Raw genomic sequence first — 20,305 nt, forward strand, 5'->3', positions numbered from 1 at the left:
ATTTTTGAAAAAAAATCATAAACAATTTTCATATTTCGTTTACATGATCAAAATTATGATATTAAGGGAATAAATAACTACAGTGTTGAACAAAATCAAAATTAAGAGATATATTTGTTGTGAGTCTGAATTAGGTAGATTGTTTTTAGCACATCCAATATTTTTCGGATCTACTCCATTCGATAACTGTCTGGTATTTACTTTATTCCATGCGCAGTTGCAGGAAAGCGTGGGTCTTTTGTTTTTTATGTGTACTTTTTATAGGTGTTAATTAATTCAATGAATAGCCACATCAATTAGTTACCTTCAGACTTAAAGCTTTAAGAGTTCTTTATGTTTCGTTTGTGCAAAAATTTGTAAACCACTTAATTTTCATGTGCAGACTTCGGGTAACTGATTTTTTGGAAAATGACGCAGTCATTGTTCCATAACTGCCGACCTGAACTTCATTACATTTCTCTGCCTACCGCGCTTGGTTTCGTATTTCCTATTTTCCATACAAACTGGAATCTGCTTGTGTTATCATTATGCATCATTGTGTAGTATTAAATCAGCCAGGACCCAGTTTACACTGGTTTTTGCTTGTATTCCACTACACTCGAACAAAGTGTTGTAGTTTGACGGGAACCAGTTTTAGAATTTGTAAACTACAAAACGTAATCGGTTATTGTTCATTCCGTTTTGGTGTTTCATACCGACTTATATGGTTTGAATAAGCTTAAGACCCTTCAAACATTAATGTGATAGGTATATTAAAGGTTGTTTTACAAAAGGATTGAACTGTTTTACTTTCAAAGTCGTACTATAGGGATATCTGTCATATACGGATTTCCACTCTCACCGGTTAATTTCTTCTTTTACACGTGCTTTGGAAACTTCCTGTTTAATCGCAAGTTTTAAAATTGTTTTTGAGTGAATTAAACTTATTTTAACAATCATGAAGCGTTCCAGAATCATTTTAAAGCAGTTTCTTCTTCTCTTTGATGATGGAAAATAGGTTTTCTCAAGAAAATACCGCAAACGATCGCAGAGGAATTGAAACGTACAAGTCAAGTCGGCACCTGGTTAAATTGGCATCTAGTCAAATCGGCACCTATTCGACGTCAATTCGCCATCCAATAATATTTGTTATAATATTTTCTATTCAATTAATTAATTACTGTTACCAAGTACATAGTGAATATGTTGTTGTGTATTTTGGTAAACCACGAAACGAAAGTGAATATGTAGTGTATAAAGGTAAACAACGAAGCCCTTACCAAAGCTGTTGTTTTAACAATTAGACAATTTGTGTAATTGTAAAAACAAGTCAATTATTAAAATAAAATGGAAAACTATAAGTCCCTTTCAATAAATCAAACTTTCATGCCAAATAATTAGCAAATTTAAGGTGTTTGTTTTTCAGTAAAGTTTAAACAGCATTAAACCAACAATCCTGTAAAATGCTCAACTGGTTAAAATAATGCAGAAAAATACATAATATCTCATGTATTAGTCCAAATAATTATGACGTCTGGCAAGGCTATTTTATTATTTTTCTGGGACGCCTTCCTACGACGTTCGTAGGAAGGCGTCCCAGAAAATTTTTTAACATAGCCTTGCGGTCATAGGAAGGTGTTCCAGAATAAAATTTAAAAAGCCTTGCCAGACGTAATAATTATTTGGACTACTCATATATATCATTAAAAATACACCAAAAAAGTCATTAGTTGAGAAAAATAAATATATACAAAATGTACATGAACACCCAAAAATGTGAAAGTTAGTATTTAACTCTTTTTGCTTAGGCCTAAATTAAAATATTGTTTGTTTGCCCTTTTCCGACCCTATGTTTTGAAACAGGGTAGGTAGGTAGGTAAAATATTTTATTTTTTTCCCAAAAAAAATAACTTGGGTCGGTATATTTTTTGTCATTGGTAGGCAGGTAGGTATAATATTTTATTTTATAGATACAAAATCTTCATAATGTCATTTTTGTCTGTTTTGCTTTTGCTAAAAAGTTTCTGGGACTATTTGTATATAAATAGTCCCAGGAAGTTTTGAAAAAAAAATATTATGTAGAATGTGAAGTTAATTCATATGCACTACTATTTTGTTTTCAAATATCAAAATATATTTTAAACGTTTATATGCCTGGAACTTTGAAGAGTTTTAACTTTCACTAATATTCTGTACTACGTACCTTGTTCGCTTACCTCTACCTAAAGGTTTTCTATAAGAGTTAATATTGTCCTGCTAAAATATGCCTAGGCAGACATACATTACTAGTAGAAAAAGTCCCTAGAGTGTTTAAATTTTCGTTTGTGCCTATGTTGCCAATAAAATTGCAACAAGACTTGAAACTCAATTGTCACGTATTTTACATCGCATTTATAAATGATATGTATGGAAAACTTGGGCGATTTTACTGCCAAATATTCTCCACTTTAAAGGCGTTTGTCACCTTTGGTTCATGTCAGATATAATGAATATAGCAATACTGGTCGAAAGCATCGTTAACATTATCATCCTGATCAACGGATCACAAAAAGGCCAAGGACGTATGTTAGTTATACGTCCTTGCAAAAGGCCATCCCTACATAGAATACAATGTCCGTTTACAAAATAGTTTGTACACACGTTGATAGTTTTGTAAATGAACCCTGCTCTTCAAGTTTAAAGATACAGAGTAACGTACATCATATCACGATTTCAAAACGTTCAACATCGATTTCAAACTAATGCTTTGAAACTCTCAATGCAAGTGTTCATGTCAAACGCTCACGTGATACCAAACGGACTAGACGTTATACGATAAAGGTAAAACCCGAGGATTCCGGTAAAAAAAAGTTTTGAGCGGGAAATACAAATATAAGATTTTTGGTAGGATGAAAAAATAAAATAAAATAAAATCTTGCTGGTAAATACAAATAAAAGATTTTCAGGCGGAACGAATTTATAGGGTCGGTCGGTAAAGGGCAAACAAACAATATTTTAATTTAAGCCTTAAATACTGAAAAAAATTCTGGCAACCCCTTTCTTATTTTTACCCTATTGCTTAAAATACTGTTAAAAATATATATTTAACATGGGTGACGAATTGACTATATCAGGTGTCGATTTTAACCAGGTGCTGATTTGTCCAGGTGCCAATTTAACTAGGTGCCAGTTTGACTAGAATTCTTTGACAAATGTTTGAAACTATCTGAGTTTCATTAGACCTTTGATAGCAGTAACAAAAAGATTATTTACTTAATATTTTGTGGGAGAAGGGGGTTCAGACTGTGTGGTATCAGGTCTGTTTGTGCCCAATACATTTTCGCACCCTACACGTTCGCACATTCACACTCCACTCATTCGCGCCCAATTTTAATTCAAATTCAAGTTGAATAATTGGAAAATCATGGTTGTTGTTTTAAATTGCTTTGGTGTAAATACTGAATGTATTTATAGCTTGGTATGAGTAAAACATTGAAGATTTTAAAGGAAAAAACACAAAAGATAATTGTTTTTAACAGCTTGGTCCCATTGATCTGAAACAACGAAACAATAAAACATAGAAACCAAAATATAGCAATCCACTAATATAACCAAAACATGATAAAATTTATTCAACACGCAGAAACAAACATAGTCAGAATCTCACTTCATTTTGAAACAAGTCAATGAAACAAGTTATAGCAATACACTAACCAAAACATGATTAAGAGTTATTCAACACAAAATAAAACGTTGACAAAATACCACTTTTTTTAGAAAGGATTATTATTATTTTTAGCAATACCTTATCCAAAACATGATTAAGATTTATTCAACACAAAAAAAAATTGCTGTCTCACTTTATTTTGAGACAATGACAACAATTATACTTATAAGAAAACACTTGCTTACAGAGTTATTAAACACAAAACCAATTAAGATTGGGTGCGAACATGTAGGGTGTGAAAGTGAAAGGGGTGAAAATGAGTGGGCGCAAACGTGAATGGAAGCGAACGGACCCAGATTCAGACTATGTACCAGTGAGAAAGATACAAGCCTTTCTACAGTATTTATTTGTACAATTCAGCTAGTCTTGACCTATTCATTTGTCTTAAAAAAACCAGCCAGTTGTCACCTTCACTTCACACACACACACATATACGAATATCAATTATATGCTAACGATACATGTTGCATTGTTAAACTAATTACGGTATGTGAAAATCAAGACTTGCATAAAAACTATCCCAATATTAGAGACAGTGGCGTCATTTTTCTTCAGAGCTTTCAGCTCTTTCATTTTTAGACACCAAAGTCAGAAGTTCTCAGAAGACGTTTCGGCATCACTTTTGGATATTTGTATATATTACAGCACCATACAAGAATTTAAACAAACTATAAAAAAAACAGTTGGGGGAAAAGCCTGGATTCATCAGATCAGCACTAACATTCATGACTAAGCACAAACAAGAATATTCAACACATACAAGCAAAGGACATATATATTTGCAGTTGATGAATGTATTTTGAAACCAATCAATGATATTGTCAATCATTCCCACGAAGACATCTTTTTTCACAAACAGTGCAGTCTCAGTAGTAATTGTGCATGAATATAAACTGAAAAACACTCATTTAAACCATTTTCATGCCTAAAATGACTATATGTGCAGATTTGAGGGTCTATTTATGTATCATTACTGACAATAAGGATCTTATTTCAAACGAGGGTTAACCTCTCAAAAGGGGGTCTGCAAATTGAAGTTCCAGTCAAATTCATCTTTCATTATTAATTTCACAATTTGATAAAAATGACGCATATTTTCCCAATAAAAAAGGGTAGAGGTAGTTTTGAAAAAAGCCAACAATATCACTGCCAATTCCAACAAAATAATATATCATGTTTTCCCATCTTCTAAGTTCTAAACATACTAAAATATCAACCAGTACACATCGAAGGGATTTGGGTACAAACAATATAGACTGACAAAAGTAGTATTTCGTGCAATGCTAGAATAAACAGTCAGATCGAGCTCAGACATAAACAAGCCGATTTTTGTTTTTGACAAACATGTATTTATTATAGAAATGGGTTTCAATTTTAGACTTATCTAAGTCGGAAAATGACAGACTTTGTTTAGGTCTATTTATGTTGATGAAAAAACTTACTTGGTGGCCGAAGTACACCACATATGACATCAAAAACCTGTCTGAGAGTTCACAAGGACTTGAGCAATCTATATTTAATTATTCTATTGAACATCCTTACTAAACACAGATGTTTTACCTCATTAAGTGGGGTTCCAGGTGGGTGCATTGCAAGGTTAATTAACATTATCTCCGATTTTAATACTCTTATTCGTATTTTTCTTTAGCAATGTTTAGTAGACAAAGTATTGGCTTTCAATGTTGTCATTATTTGATTTAGATGCATGACCGTTTTATAAATATTCGTGGGTCTTGAAGTTAACCAATTTTTATAACTTGTTGACTTGTAGGAGTCGATATTTGCAATTTTCTTATTCTAGTCAATTATTTCTTGCTTAACAATATTTGACTTATTAAACTCGTATTTTGTCTTGCATTAAAGGTAGACAAATCCTAAAACTTACAAATTTAGACCTCTATGAGTCAAAAGCAGATTCAGACTTATTTATGTCTGAGCCCTGACTAATAAAAGCATCAACAATGTTAGGGATCAAAAGTGCTCATAATTTGATAGTCATAGTAATTATGCACAATGTACAATTGTTCATGTTGTTAAAAGTGGTCAAAATAACATTACCATTCATCATATTTAATTTTCACACAGCATTGACATGATTGACAGCTTAATTGGGGTTTTTTTTTCTTTTTTAGGATACTAATTTTTACAAACATCTGGCTACCAGTATCAAAACATATGACTTCCAGTCCTCCAGCTAAAAAAGCTTGTATAGAAATGAAGATTGGTACTCACAATGGCTCATTCCATTGTGATGAAGTTTTAGCCTGTTTCTTACTGAAACAATTGCCAACTTATAAAGATGCTGAAATAATCAGGTATTGTAAATGATACATCAGCATTAATTGTACATCATGTACATGATGTTTAAATGTTGACTAAGACAGGACTTCTCATAATTAGAATTGGACAAATATTGGATAAGTAAGCTTTCTCTTTTCAATGAATTCTCTTGCTGACACTGCTGTAACTGGGTCAATATGCACAATTTATTTCAGGTAGGTGTATGCACATGTTAAAGGTAGCATTTTCCTTCATTCAAATTCCCACATTGTAAACATGGATATGTTTTTATGATAGCTGTTTTTTTTAAGCTAATACATTTTCACAAAATGTGGTTAAATTTTTGGGATACAAGGTGAAATTAATGTTTCCATAATTTAGTAAACTTGAAAAACCCTTTGTGGTGATGCAACCTCTTGAGGTCAAAATCTCTTTTATCTCACAATAAGTTCTTTAAAAATTTAGTTCATGCATACATTTAATAACTATATATACTTTTTACACCTTTATTCTATAGTCTTTTGTCCATGTTTTTCAAACAACACGAATGGTTAAGCTGGGTCACTTGTTAAAAATTGAAACATGTGCAATCTCTGCACAGAGATTTTTTTACATAAATACATGTGCACTACATATTTGAGGTCTTCATTATCATGATTATTGCCTTTGCTCATTGTTACTAGACATGCTAGAGATACATGTATAACTGTACAGTCATGGGACTTACTTTAATGAGTGATTTTCTAAAATCACTGATTCAACTTCATACAAGTAACATTATGTCCATAAAGGTTGGAAGTAGGAGTTGTCTTTCTTTAAAAATGACCTATTTAAATAGTACAAATTGATCACTAGACCAAGTTTTTTGATTTTATTGTAGCTTTATATATAGAAAACTAACAATTCAAGGACTAATTATGTTGCTAAAATTATCAGAACCAACCTCTGTGTTGATAGGATAACCTGGTCAAGTCAGGTGATGACCTTGTACTGAATCTAGGATAATGACATAAAAATCACTTGTTTAAGTATCATACCTTAATTTCTTTCCCAAAAAATCACTTCTTTAAGTATCATTATTTTAATAACACCCACTAATTTCAACACCCCCAAACAATGAAATTTTTATTGCAAACAGTAGAATTTTATTACATATATATTCTGTAAGATGAAACCATGAACTTTACTAGAGAAATACTCCAACTGCTGGGGGAAATCTGTTAAGAAAGTATCAGTTCATTATGAAGAAGAAGAAGATATTTTTAATCCAATTATGGGCCCCAAAGGGCATAAACATTACAACATCAATCATTTTCTTAATACAATACAATACAAACAATGATGTAAAAAAAGATTAATGAGAACTATTTAAGTTCTTAAAAAAATTGTAGATAAAGAATCTAATTAATGTGTTTTTACTTAAATACTAATGCATTTTAATGCAAGTGTGGTTGATATAGATAACAGACAAGCAGCCCAAAAAGAAAAATAGATATATACATGTATAGTACACAATAAGTTGGATCAATTAAGTTAGCACAATACAAAGATTTTTCATCCTCAATCAGACATCTTTAAACTGGTGTAATTCCACTCATCTTTCTTTAAATTTTATAAATGAGGTACCAAAAGAAAGAAGAAGGACCAATCTTTCAAATTGTCATGATTGTGATAATTTCATTATGACATAATTATTATATCATTAATTGTTGTGTAATTATTTGCCATATTGTGATGTCTATACTTGAATGAATTTAGCTTCTTTGTTATTCATAGCATCACAAAATATTTTATAGATTCGTGCACAACACAGTTTGACCTCCAAATTAATCTGTATTTCAGAACAAGGGACCAGAAAGTACTGGATACCTGTGATATAGTCGTAGATGTAGGTGGCATATTCGATCCAAGTAAAAACAGATATGATCATCACCAGAAGTAAGCTGCTGTCTGTACATCAAGTTGTTAATTTCTTTGCCTGTTTGATATAAAACAGGCTATTATTTCAACTTGGAATTATTTTAATTATGGAACTTGCATTATTTCTTGTGCTTGAAATTTTTATTAAATTCCATGTTTATTCCGTATTTTGATGTTATGTGCGGTGCACAATACTTTCTATTACAAAGAAGAATGCACATATCAATATAATGTACTGTGCTGCACACAACACTATCTATACAAAATACATTGTATGGGAAGTGTTATGCAATGCTACAAAACATTATAATGCAGAATAAACATGGAATTTATTAAAAATATGTAATATCGCTAGATTGATAGAGTTATGTCCATTTATAACTTGGAAAATCATAATTTTTTATTACAGCACTAACTTCAATTTGCCTCAAACAAACTTAAAGAAACTCATGCTCAATGCTCAGAATCAAAACTGTCAGGCAGAGTTTGAATTTGATCAGTGAGTCACTTACTGTTCTTGAGTTATGCCCTTTATAACTTGGAAAATTGTCAATTCTATGAAAGTCAAACACAACACTGTGCAACATATAGACAGAGTGTAAACTTGAGCAGTGAGTCATTTATGATTATAAAGTTACGCTTCTTTTTAACTTTGAAAATTGGAAAGTTTGAGCAGGTACATGTGTGTCCTAAGATACATTCTTCTTTTATTTGTATGTGCCCAGCAGAATGCAAAGTTATTATTTTTTAGGGCACAACTTTGAAAACTACATTTTGATTTGAAGTAATTCAAGCATTACATTAGGGACAACATCAAAAGATCGATGTAGGATAAAAAAAAAAAAAATTCACATAGTTTGGGGGTAGGGGGTAAAAGAGGCTGCAAGTTTTGTTATCCTACATTGATTTTCTGGTTAAAGAAACAGCTATCATACTGGATAATCGTTTTTTTTTTTTCAAAATTAAGTTACCAAGGGGGGTAGGGGGGTCTTTGAAAAAACTATGTGAAATAAGTTTTCTATCCTACATTGATCTTTTGATGTTGTCCCTTAAGACTTCATTTAAGCAATGTTTAGTCATTTGTAAAAATCTCATAAATCGAAAATCCTGCAAAAATTCTTTAGAACCTTACAATGAAATCTGTATTATCTCATATTATTTCTGCTTAGGCATCAAAATTAACCTCTAGACCTGTATAGGCTTTTTTTGTCTACTCTAGAATGAAATAAAGTATGACAAATATGAGATCTTCTAGCATGGCTTCTGCTTATTTTGTTTACAATTGAAGATTAATCACATTCTGATGAATTTTAGAATTTAAAAATAGCCTCTTCCCTCAATTATGTCTATTGGTAAATTGGGCTTTAATCCCCTCAAAAATATATGATATCTTCCCATCAAAACGAAATAACTAACAAAATGCATTAGATTTGTATATAGCTATATATATACAAAATATATGTACCAGTGACCCTGAAATTCAACTTTGAATTTTTTTCTTCCATTCAAAATTAAACTTTCCTATCTTTTTTACAGGACTTTCACAGAAACTATGAAATCATTACTACCAACAAAGAAATGGACAACTAAGTTAAGCAGTGCTGGACTTGTGTATTGTCACTTTGGGAAAGACATTGTAGCTAGTATCTTAGACAAGGGACTGACTGATCCAATAACAGAGACCATCTTTGACAAAGTCTATGAACATTTTGTTGAAGAGATTGATGCTATTGACAATGGAGTAAATCAGTTTGATGGTGAACCTAGGTAAGGAGGACTAAAGACCTTTTCATTCTTTCTTTTCCTGAGCACCTGATTTCACCAAAGAGCTGTGAGGTGTTTTGGATTGCAAGCATGTTTTAGAACATATCTACCAACCTACCAGTCTAGGAGGTAGATGTCATCTGTTTCCTTTATAAATGCAAAACCTCTTACCATCCTTTTAACATAAGATCTGGAATGGACATCAAATATTTCTCTTTGATAAAAAAAAAATTCAATCTAATTTCATACCTTTTTATCATTTGAGTTGTGAGGATACAAATGTATATCTCTTATTGCCTTGTATTTGGGGATAGGTCAAGGGGGTCGGGTCGGGGATTCAATTCGACAACAGCATAGTGTTTTGCACAAAAGCAAAAAAATGAATATAAATTCAAATCACAAAACTAATTCAAGTTCTTTGACTTACAGTTATTCTGTGTCAGAAACCTATTATGTGTCAAATATTAATAAAAATCATGACAATTCAAATTCAGACCTGTATCAAGTGCTTAAATTATGTTCATCATGTTCATTTTTGCCTCAACTGTACAGATTTGGACCTCTGCAGTTGTATCCAGCTGCACTCGGTGAAGTAATTTATTTTCATTTTATTTTGAATACAATTGCATGCATTAGTGAAAAGACACACCTGGGCATTATAAATGTTATACCAAAATAAGGTCATGTATAGAGGATAAACTTACTGTAAACCAACTTATTTTCGCTCGCAAGCGATTTATTTCGTGAGTAAAAATATCATAAATATAGATTGTAGCGATTATGAAAGAATTGGATCTTTTCCTATTAAACTATATATCCTGTAAATAAGAAAATCACGAAATTAAATAGCCGCAAGGTGGACTAGAAAGGGTAAATTGCAGAACAAAGTATCTGCAAAAATAAGTTGGTTCACAGTACCGGTATATATTTCTGTATTGAAATGATTGAATACTTTGTATCTTAATACAAAATTTGTAATGCAAAAAGGTAAGAAAATTAAGTCCCACTTTAGTGGAGCTGGAAAAGAGGACATCTCCCTCGTTTTTATTAACTTTAAACAGGTTTACCTGTATAATTTTCATTACTAATATGTTATTATACTTTTAGATATCAGATCACAACAACACTAAGCAACAGAGTAAGGAATTGTAATCCTAATTGGAATGAAGAGAATGCAGATGAAATGGTAAACATAACAATAAATGCATTATTTAGTGATGTAGTTAAAAAAAAGTCAAAGATTTAACATGAAAGGTTTTACGTTTAGATCCATATAAGACCCAAATTATGGCTGTTTTGAAATTTTATGATCCATTTGAAATTCAAGGCCATGATTTATGAGTTGTGTACAAAACAATGAACGAAAAGGCAAATATGATAACAGGGACAACAGGGAATACAGCCTTTTGACTTGTGACAGGCACATACAGAATGTTGAGTGATTAAACATGCTGTTACCCATGTTAACTGAGGCAGTAGTGTAACAACACAACACAATACAAATTTTACAATACAATACACATTAAACAAATATGAGAAACAAGGTATTTAATGTCAACTGATCAATAACAGGCTCTTTATCATCACCTGGACAGGCACAAATAGAATGTGGCTGGGTTAAACATGTTTGGAGGCACCAAACCAAACTGTATCTGTTAACCATTATGTTGGATACTGATCTATATGCATTGTTCAAATATCATCTATAGGATAAGACTTTATGTTATTTAGGACTTGTTTCCAAATATGATAAAAACGAATAATTGTTTTCATATGAATAATGAATTCATGAAATAAAACTAGTCAAATACATGTATACACAAGTACGGTACACCCCCAAAAAAACTAAAAAATTAAAATCTAGGACAGGTTATAATATTAGAAATTATGTAAATTTGACTCCCAAACTGCATCATCAAAAAGGTTCAAGTGATCTTCAAAACTTCAAAGGCTCAATTCCAATTTAATATATTTTTATGTTTATTCAATTCCTTTCTTAAGGTGTGTTTTCTGAAGGCAATGAGAGTGGTAGGAGATGAATTCATGGACAGAGTTTTGTACTACAAGAAAGCCTGGTTACCAGCCAGACAGTTGGTTGTTGATGCAATAGAGAATAGAAAAGAGGTACCAGGTTTTTATAGGACCATATTATTCTATGATGTCGTCATTTGCATCGTCCTCCAAAGACATATTTAATTTCCAGACAATAACTTTAGTTTCAGTGAATGCATCTCTATAAAAAAAAATTAAGAGGGTTCTAAGTCAGGAATCTGATGTACAGTAGTTGTCGTTTGTTTATGTAATTTATATGTGTTTCTCGTTTCTCATTTTTTATATAGATTAGACTAAATTGACCCTATTTTTTTCCAGTCTAACTTGGCCTGTTTTCCTGTTTGAATGGTTTTACAATAGTAATTTTGGGGCCCTTTATAGCTTGTTGTTCGGTGTGAGCCAAGGCTCCGTGTTGAAGGCCGCACATTGACCTTTAATGGTTTACTTTTATAAATTGATATCTGGATGGAGAGTTGTCTCATTGGCACTCACACCACATCTTCCTATATCTATCAATACCACAAAAGGAAAGTTGCGTTTTATTTTGGGGATGATGGTCCCAATCGTGTAGAAATTAGGGACCCAAAACAAACATTTTTCTATTTCAGGATAATTACATGTGTATAAGTATTTTGATTGCTCTGAAATTGTACCACAATATTTAATACCGCATGTAGAAGGTTTGGATTCATTTTGGGGGTTATGGAACCAAAGTTTAGGAATTAGGAACCAAATACAAGCATTTTTGTAGTTTATGGACAATAACTTTGGTGTAAGTGTATGGATCTCTCTGACATTGTACCACAAGGTTCCATATCACAAAGGGAAGGCTGAGATTGTGTTTGCAGGAGTTAGGGACAAAAAAAGGGCCAAAAACAAACATTTTTCTATTGTTTCCAGACAATAACTTGTGTTTAAGTGTAGGGATCTCTCAAAAATTGTAATACAAGGTTTTAAACATAAAGGAAAGGCTGTGATTGAGTTTGGGGGGTAATTGCACCAAGGGGGATTCAAAAAGTTGGAGGGGGTATTTTTTTTCCATTTTTTAAGTGTTAATTTTAAATTTTGGAAAAGTTTCAAGAAGAAATCTTCAATTGCGCAATAGATTTGTAAGATCCTTGACCACCTTTATTTTGTGTCAGAAACCTATATTATGTAAAAATATTCCAAATTCAAACAGTATCAAGCTTGAATATTGTTTCCAAATTTGCCCCAACTGCTCAGGATTCGATATCTGCAGCTGTACCAGGCTGCACTCAGCAAAGCATTTTATATATTTTTTAGGTAAAGATTGCATGAACTGCAATCAAAACCATACGGGACTGACTTGATATCTAAATCTTACAAGGCTGATCGCTACCTTTTTTGATACACAAAATATAGTGCATTTATCATAACATTCTATACATACTATCCACGAACATTTCCAAAAACTTATTGATGTAGTATATGCTCAGATATTCGAGGCACAAAATTATGTTTCACTTGTCAAGAAAATTACATAAATGTTGCAAGGTGCAGTAGTCTAATATCTGTTCTAAAAATATAGATAATGTCAATGTTAACCTTATCTTTAAAAATTGGAGTTATCTTCCTTTGTCTAGAATAGTTGTCAAATCAACAACAACCAATGCGATATTTAATTTTACTTCCCACTGATAAATTGAAGCAATCTTTACTATTCAGTGCTTTGAAGCACTTGGATTGTTTAAAAGCTTGGTCACTAAACAAAGATTATTGATTGTATTATTTGAATGTTTATAAATATGTCCTTCCATGGGCGGATCCAGCCTTTTTTAAAAAGTGGGGGGATTCCAACTAAATGTCCCAATTCAAGTGCATTGATTGTCAAAATAAGGAGATTCTAACCCCAGAACCCCCTCCACTGGATCTGCAACTGCCTTCAAAAATGAACAATGATGAAAAGAAAATTTGAAGTCTAATCTTATTAAAATACAGATCCTGTGTCAAAGCTGTTACTCAGTTTTACTTTATATTCTGGTAATTATTACATTGATTAGGGAATGACAATTTAGGTTTCATTTAATTGAATTTTTGTAATCAGACAAAACAAGAGAATAGGCATGGTTAGTTGGCCATATTGAATAAGGTATTAGGTCAATTGTCGTCCCTTGATTTTCGTTGTTCACGAATATAGTCTCTAGTGTTGACAGTGGGTTACTTGCCATTAATTTTTAAACCCCTTCCAAATTTATTTCTCCATGTTTAAAGCCTATGATTGCAATTAGGGGGATGAAATTACACTGTAAAAAAATTTGGGTCCAGAATATTAAAGGAAAGTGGTGATTTGGTCCAGCTGAAAAAAGTTTAAAAATTAGCACTTCAGAAGCTGTCAAAAGATTTCAAGACGCCCTAAACATAAAATTGGTCATATTTTGAGTTAGAGCCGATGAAGTTTTCTATAATTTTGATACAGTTTGTCCCAAAAGTAGTACAGCACACTGTAAAAATTTCATTGAGAAAGCGCAGGTTGGATTTAAAAAAAATTTATTTATGTTATAAGGTGTCAATTTGTCAAATAGCATGAAACTAAAGGATTTAAACTTTTATTTTATAGAGTTTCTGCAAAAAAAGCCAATTTTGGCATTTTCTGGTCAAAATAGGCATTTATAGCTCTTTCAATTTTGATGCATAAATGGCATCCTGACTTTCTATCTGACAGGTTTTCATGTGTCAATATTTGTGTTCCTATGCCTTTATCTAGTTCTTTTACTTATTTATGAACTCTGAATCTACAGAAAAAAAGATTATCTCAGACAATATGTGCAAAATGTGTTGTATAAATGACCCTTGTCTAACACCCTGTTTGGATGAAGTCAAAACTGGGGAGCTTGGTACATAAAATTTGAAGTCCATAATAAAGATCTCACTAAATTTGTATCAAAAGCACTTTACAATGTCTATTGTACCTGTTCCATTTCACATAATATCTTTCTTTTCTTCTGCAGGACAGCAAGTGGTTTAAATATAAGCCTGCTGAGACTAAAATTGCTTGCAAGTTTTTCACTAAAAAGGCAAAAATCTTTGTATCAGACCATACTGTCTGCAAGAAAAGTTAATTGCACAATCTTTTTGTGATCAGATTTGTTGTATCATGTCACATGAGTATAGAAATTATAAAAAAAAAAAACACATTTTTTTATTTCTCATATGCATTTTTTTATGTAAATATGTGTCACAGCCTAAATTGACCATAAATTTTTTCCAGTCTTACTTGGCCTAAGACCATTTTAAACTAATATGATATGTTATTTGTAACTTTTCTTTCCATTTAAAGTACATTCAATACATATGTAAGGATTATTTATAACCAAAAAGCTTCACAAATTTAAAATTGCTGGAAATATTACATCTTTATGTAAGCCCCCCCCTTCATTGAAAAACCTCAATTTTTAGGCGCAGGCTCATATAAATTTGACTTTTGAATAATTATGCTAAGTTTGATAAATCAAATGAGTACTCTATTGCTTTAAGTACATGATAATTATATATTAAGGCATTCAAAAAGTATTTTTTGCAATATTTTAATTTTTAAAGCCCCAAATGTTGATATTGAAATTTTTCAATTTTATCGTCAAAATTTAACACTCAAAGATGAGTATAGAAATTAACATATTGTCTGTAATATATCCTATTGTTATGAAACTTTGTAAGCAGTGTTATAATTTATTAAGCTTTGGTCATACCAAGTTTTTTTAAGATTGGCCAACTCTTTCTGTCCTATTAGGTCTGAGACCACAATAGTCGTCCCTTGATTTTCATTGTTCACAAATATAGTCTCTAGTGTTGACAGTGGGTTACTTGCCATTAATTTTTAAACCCCTTCCAAATTTATTTCTCCATGTTTAATGCCTCAAATTGTAAGTAAGGGGGTGAAATTACACTGCAAAAATATGTGGGTCCAGAATATGAAAGGAAAGTAGTGATTTGGTCCAGCTGAAAAAGGTTAAAAATTAGCACTTCGGAAGCTGTCAAAAGATTTCAAGATGCCCTAAACATAAAATTGTCCATATTTGAGTTAGAGCCGATGACGTTTTTCTATAATTTTGATATAGTTTGTCCCAAAAGTAGTACAACACACTGTAAAAATTTCATTGAGAAAGCATAGGTTGGATTTTTTTAATTTTCATTTATGTTCTCAAAGAAATGCACTACGAAATAATTGTGGTCTCGGACCAAGGGGCAGATTTTCATATTAATTGAGTTATGAATTGTCTTGAAAAATACAGGAAAACATCATTAAAACAGAGCAGTTGCTAATAAACATGCATAGGATTTCCCATACTATCATTTATTTCCCCCTCTTTGTAATATGATCAGATTGTTTGTAGTCAGAACTGTTTTCAATGTTGTTAAAATTTTTGGTCGTCATGACCTTTTTAAAATGATTTTAAAAACTTCAGATAACCGACTTTCTTTCAGCTGTTGATAATGTTTAATTAATTTCAGACAGATCCCAGTGGTGAGATCATGGTGTTGTCATCTGGTGGCTGTCCTTGGAGAGATCACTTATTTGATATTGAACAAGAGCAAGATATAACACCGTCAATCAAATATGTAATTTACTCAGATAATAATGGAAATTGGAGAGTTCAATGTGTTCCTGTTAGGATTGGCTCATTTGAAAATAGGTTTGTAAAACATCTAATTTTCATTGCACCAAACATATTTCATCTGACAGTCATTGTAAGAAAGGATGTTTTGTGTTATTGTTTTTGACTTTTTGTCATATTCCAAATCCTATAGTTTTATCCATGTTAGTGCCTTTAAAATTTTGCCCGCTTACCCTTATTTTCCTTTTCATAATTTTATTTTAAATTGTTTAGAAAACCTTATTTTTTTTAATCTTATATAATCCTTATTATTTTTTCTTAGTTTTTGAACATGTTGAAAGAAAAAAAGGTGCTAATATCATGTTTTTCTGCTGTTTTAGTTCCTTTATTTATATACTATCAATTTGTAACAGCCTTATAAAAAGCTTGATATTTTGAAACTGAGTAGCATACATCTTTAAACCTAAATAAGATAAGATTATTTATTCAGAGAAATTTAATGTTATGTTCAGTAACTACAAGTACTGCTTGTGTTTACAGCCGATTGCATTGAGTGTGTAGGTAAAGGTAATATCTTTTGGTTAGCTTGCTTGCTAGCTGAACCGTGAAGTCATTATTAAGTTAGGTCAACTACCCTCCTTTAAGAGTAGATAAGTCCGACAGATAACCAATCTATCTGTCTGTAGGACTAGACTATTTCGAAAGGAGGGTAGTATACATTGCCTTATAATGACTCCACAGTTCAGCTAACAAGCAAGCTAACCAATCATTCTACCTTTCCCTACACACTCAATGAAATCAGCTGTAATATTCGGAAGATCTTGTTGGTTGCTATCTGTGTTATTTTTTTATTATTTTGTTTTTTTTCGTCTATTGTTTTTAAATAACAATGACTCTTGTATTAACAAGTGTGACGTTGCCTTTGTACATATAGAAAATTCTTGCATCATTATGGTTTGTTCACACCCACTAAATCCAATTTTAAAAATAAGTACTACATCAATAATTATGAAATCGGTGCATTTGAATATGGATGAGTAAAAAAAAAAATGTCTGTTTATAGCTAAACAACTGATTCTTATTTGAGAGTTGAACCTAAGCCATTGTACTTTTGCTGTGAAAATGTGAAAAATTAAGTGAGCTTGTATCAGAAGTGAAGTTTGAGTTGCCAACTGAGTTAATCAATTGCATTATACATTCCAATATTCACAATGGTGAATATGACAGCTGTTAATATGAGGCCTGCGACACATGAGATGAAATAAAAAATTGCTGGCATTTTACTCCAAACAATAACCAAGGGAAATAATCCAATCATTAAAAGTAGGGATGAACTGGGCACAGGAACAAGACAAATAGCACACTTCAAAATCATGTTGCAAAAAATAAAATAGGAGAAAAAATGGAAACACCAACCTACAACATGTACAATGTACATACATGTACCTACCATATTGTTTTTTCTTATGTCCCATTAAAAACACAAGTAAATTTTTTTTTGGCCTATTAAATGCTGTTATGATAATTGGTAAATTATTTGAAAAACTTGTAACATGTTTGTTTTAAATTTCAGGTTGTCCCTCTTATCAGAATGGCAAGGTGTACGAGATGATGCCCTGTCAAAACTGAGTGGAATTCCAGGCTGTATATTTGTTCATGCTTCAGGATTTATCGGAGGGAACAAAACTTATGAAGGTGCAATGGAAATGGCTAGGAAAACAATGAAAGATAGGGACTCAAAAGCGAGCTGATGCAGTTGATGGTCTGATCTGAGTTTACAAGTTTTGGATTAAACGGCAGCATAATGCATCGTTTAGATTAGTGGAGAAATTTGAAATGTCAATTAACAACTTCATAAAGGATCAGCCTCATTTCCAGTTTTGTAAACAAATGATACATTATGATCAAAGATTGAGAAGTCAGAAAGAGGCTAATAAAGTGTCTACAGTTTAAATGTTTTTCATTATTGTTTGTGCTGTAATTGATCTAAAGTTTTTTTATAAGTAAGTGCTTTTGAGGTGATCTTGGAATTGTGAATAAAACAGTTTATGGTACTTTTTTTTTTTAAATATGAAAGTTCCATGTTCCTTCTAGAGTCAAGTGAAGAATTGCTAAAGCTTCTGTTTTTACAGAAATATTTGTAATTCACAATACTTGAGGAATATAAATTTATATTGTACACATGTTTAATTTGTATCAATTTATTTCTATTCAATCTATCCTCTATGAGGAAATTATGTTTTATATAAGATCATTTGATAATTTTTCATAGTTTGTGGTGATAATTAAGAAATGGAGTTCCAACTTGATCTGATATAAATGTTAAAAGGTTAATTTTGTATGCTTAACAGAATTTTCCTTTGAATTTCTGTTGTATGAACATGATGAACGTTATGAATAAAGAAGATATGTAATAAAACCTTTACTTGATTTATTATTTCTGTACAAAAATACTAGTACATATCATGCCTGTTGTCTGAAATAGGTACAATTTGAAAATTCCTTTGGATACAGCAGTTCCAGGATACGGTTGTTAGTTGAATCTGTCATGTGACTTCAATCACCATGTGACCAAATTGTAGGCATCATCATTTCAAACACATGTTGAGCAAACAGGTGAAAAAGTTTAAACTTATACTGCACACAATATTTGGGGTATTAAAATCTAATGAGATGGTCACTCTTTCTCAGTCATTCAGGAATCAAGATTATGTACCTACGGAACATAAACTATTTCTATTCTTCCCTACAGAATGATGACTCTGAAACTGCTGGAAAATATAAAAGCAGGGATACAGTTGCATCTTCTATCTGGTAAATGACGTCATAAAGGGGAGTGAAATTGACTATCTTTTCTGGTGAAAGACATTTTTACAGAAATGTTTCAAGCACTTATGTTTGCAAAAATATGAAAAAACAGGTTACTGCCATTTGGGCTGAACTCTTTTCTTACTTTTTACCAATCATAGTTTCACTTTTCCAACATTATGCTTTACGCACCAGTGACAACATCTTTATATAGTTGAACTTAATAATTTGAAGTACTGATACTGAAAATATAGGTGTATTTGATGACTATTGAAGAACAGTAAGTCTTGCAGAAATAGGAGAACAACCCTATGACATCACCATGGATGAATATTACAACTTAAAACATTTAACAATTATTATCTCACTTGGCCCAAACATCTTCGCTAGCCAAGGGTTACGATCCACTCCAGCTCTCCACCCTTGGCGGATTAAGCCAACATCTGTGATTACAATGTTGCACCATCTATCAGAAGATTAAAGTCACGCCCATTCCGAATACATTATTCTTGACCAATGGTAGCAATTGAACTCTTCAATTTTGAGGTAAAAGCACAGATGCGTCTACATTCTACACACTTGTTAAAGCCGAAAACGAAAATATACATCAACATTCATGCTTTTGTACAAGAAATATACAAAGGAACTTCTATTAGTCGATTAAATTAAAAATATTAGAATTTAGAATTTTCACTGAATGTGGTCGTATATTTAGGTATGTAAAGACTAGTTGCACAATAAACAAGGGGCAATTGTTTATAAACACTTTCTACATTTACCCGTGATCATGTAATGGGCACTTTTTGATTGGATGCAGCGAGTTTCGACTGCAACCAATAAAAATCTTTACCTTGTGTCTCCGAAATTTTAATTCAATCCGCCAAGGGTGGAGAGAGCGGGAGTGGGTCGTAACCCATGGCTAGCGAAGATGGGCCCAAAGAGCCCGTGTAATCTTTTCTCGACACACCACCTCCCCTTTCTGCTGTTGTTGTTTGTCAACTTTAACACCAATCTTCTCTGAAACTAGCAAATTGTCTCAGAAATTAATTTATTTATTTAGGCAAGTGCCTGTGGAAACTAGCTACAGGACCAAATGTAACCAATTGGCCACAATCATTATTGGGATATATATATATTAGATATGAACTTGCCAACGGTTGCCAACCAGCATGGTCAACATGGCTAAAATTATATACTTTGACCTATATATAATTGTAAACTT

The 20,305-nt window shown here is 31.9% G+C and overlaps 1 protein-coding gene across 1 annotated transcript; it reads left to right on the forward strand.

Moving 5' to 3' along the window:
- The first annotated feature begins 190 nt into the window (after positions 1–190).
- LOC139481723 (MYG1 exonuclease-like) lies at positions 191–18,700 on the forward strand. The gene is made up of 8 exons (XM_071265211.1): positions 191–229; positions 5,818–6,000; positions 7,808–7,903; positions 9,422–9,652; positions 10,757–10,835; positions 11,651–11,773; positions 16,172–16,353; positions 17,849–18,700. The coding sequence occupies exons 1-8, from the start codon at positions 210–212 to the stop codon at positions 18,024–18,026; spliced, it is 1,092 nt and encodes a 363-aa protein (XP_071121312.1). The 5' UTR covers positions 191–209; the 3' UTR covers positions 18,027–18,700.
- Positions 18,701–20,305: the final 1,605 nt, after the last annotated feature.

The sequence above is a fragment of the Mytilus edulis genome, chromosome 7, assembly GCF_963676685.1.
Source record: "Mytilus edulis chromosome 7, xbMytEdul2.2, whole genome shotgun sequence".
Classification (NCBI taxonomy): Eukaryota; Metazoa; Mollusca; class Bivalvia; order Mytilida; family Mytilidae; genus Mytilus; species Mytilus edulis.

Coding starts and splice junctions, on each gene's coding strand:
- LOC139481723 (XM_071265211.1), top strand. CDS start 210: ATGCGCAGTTGCAGGAAAGC. Junction 230..5,817: donor ATGCGCAGTTGCAGGAAAGC/GTGGGTCTTTTG, acceptor TTTCTTTTTTAG/GATACTAATTTTTACAAACA. Junction 16,354..17,848: donor ATTGGCTCATTTGAAAATAG/GTTTGTAAAACA, acceptor TTTAAATTTCAG/GTTGTCCCTCTTATCAGAAT.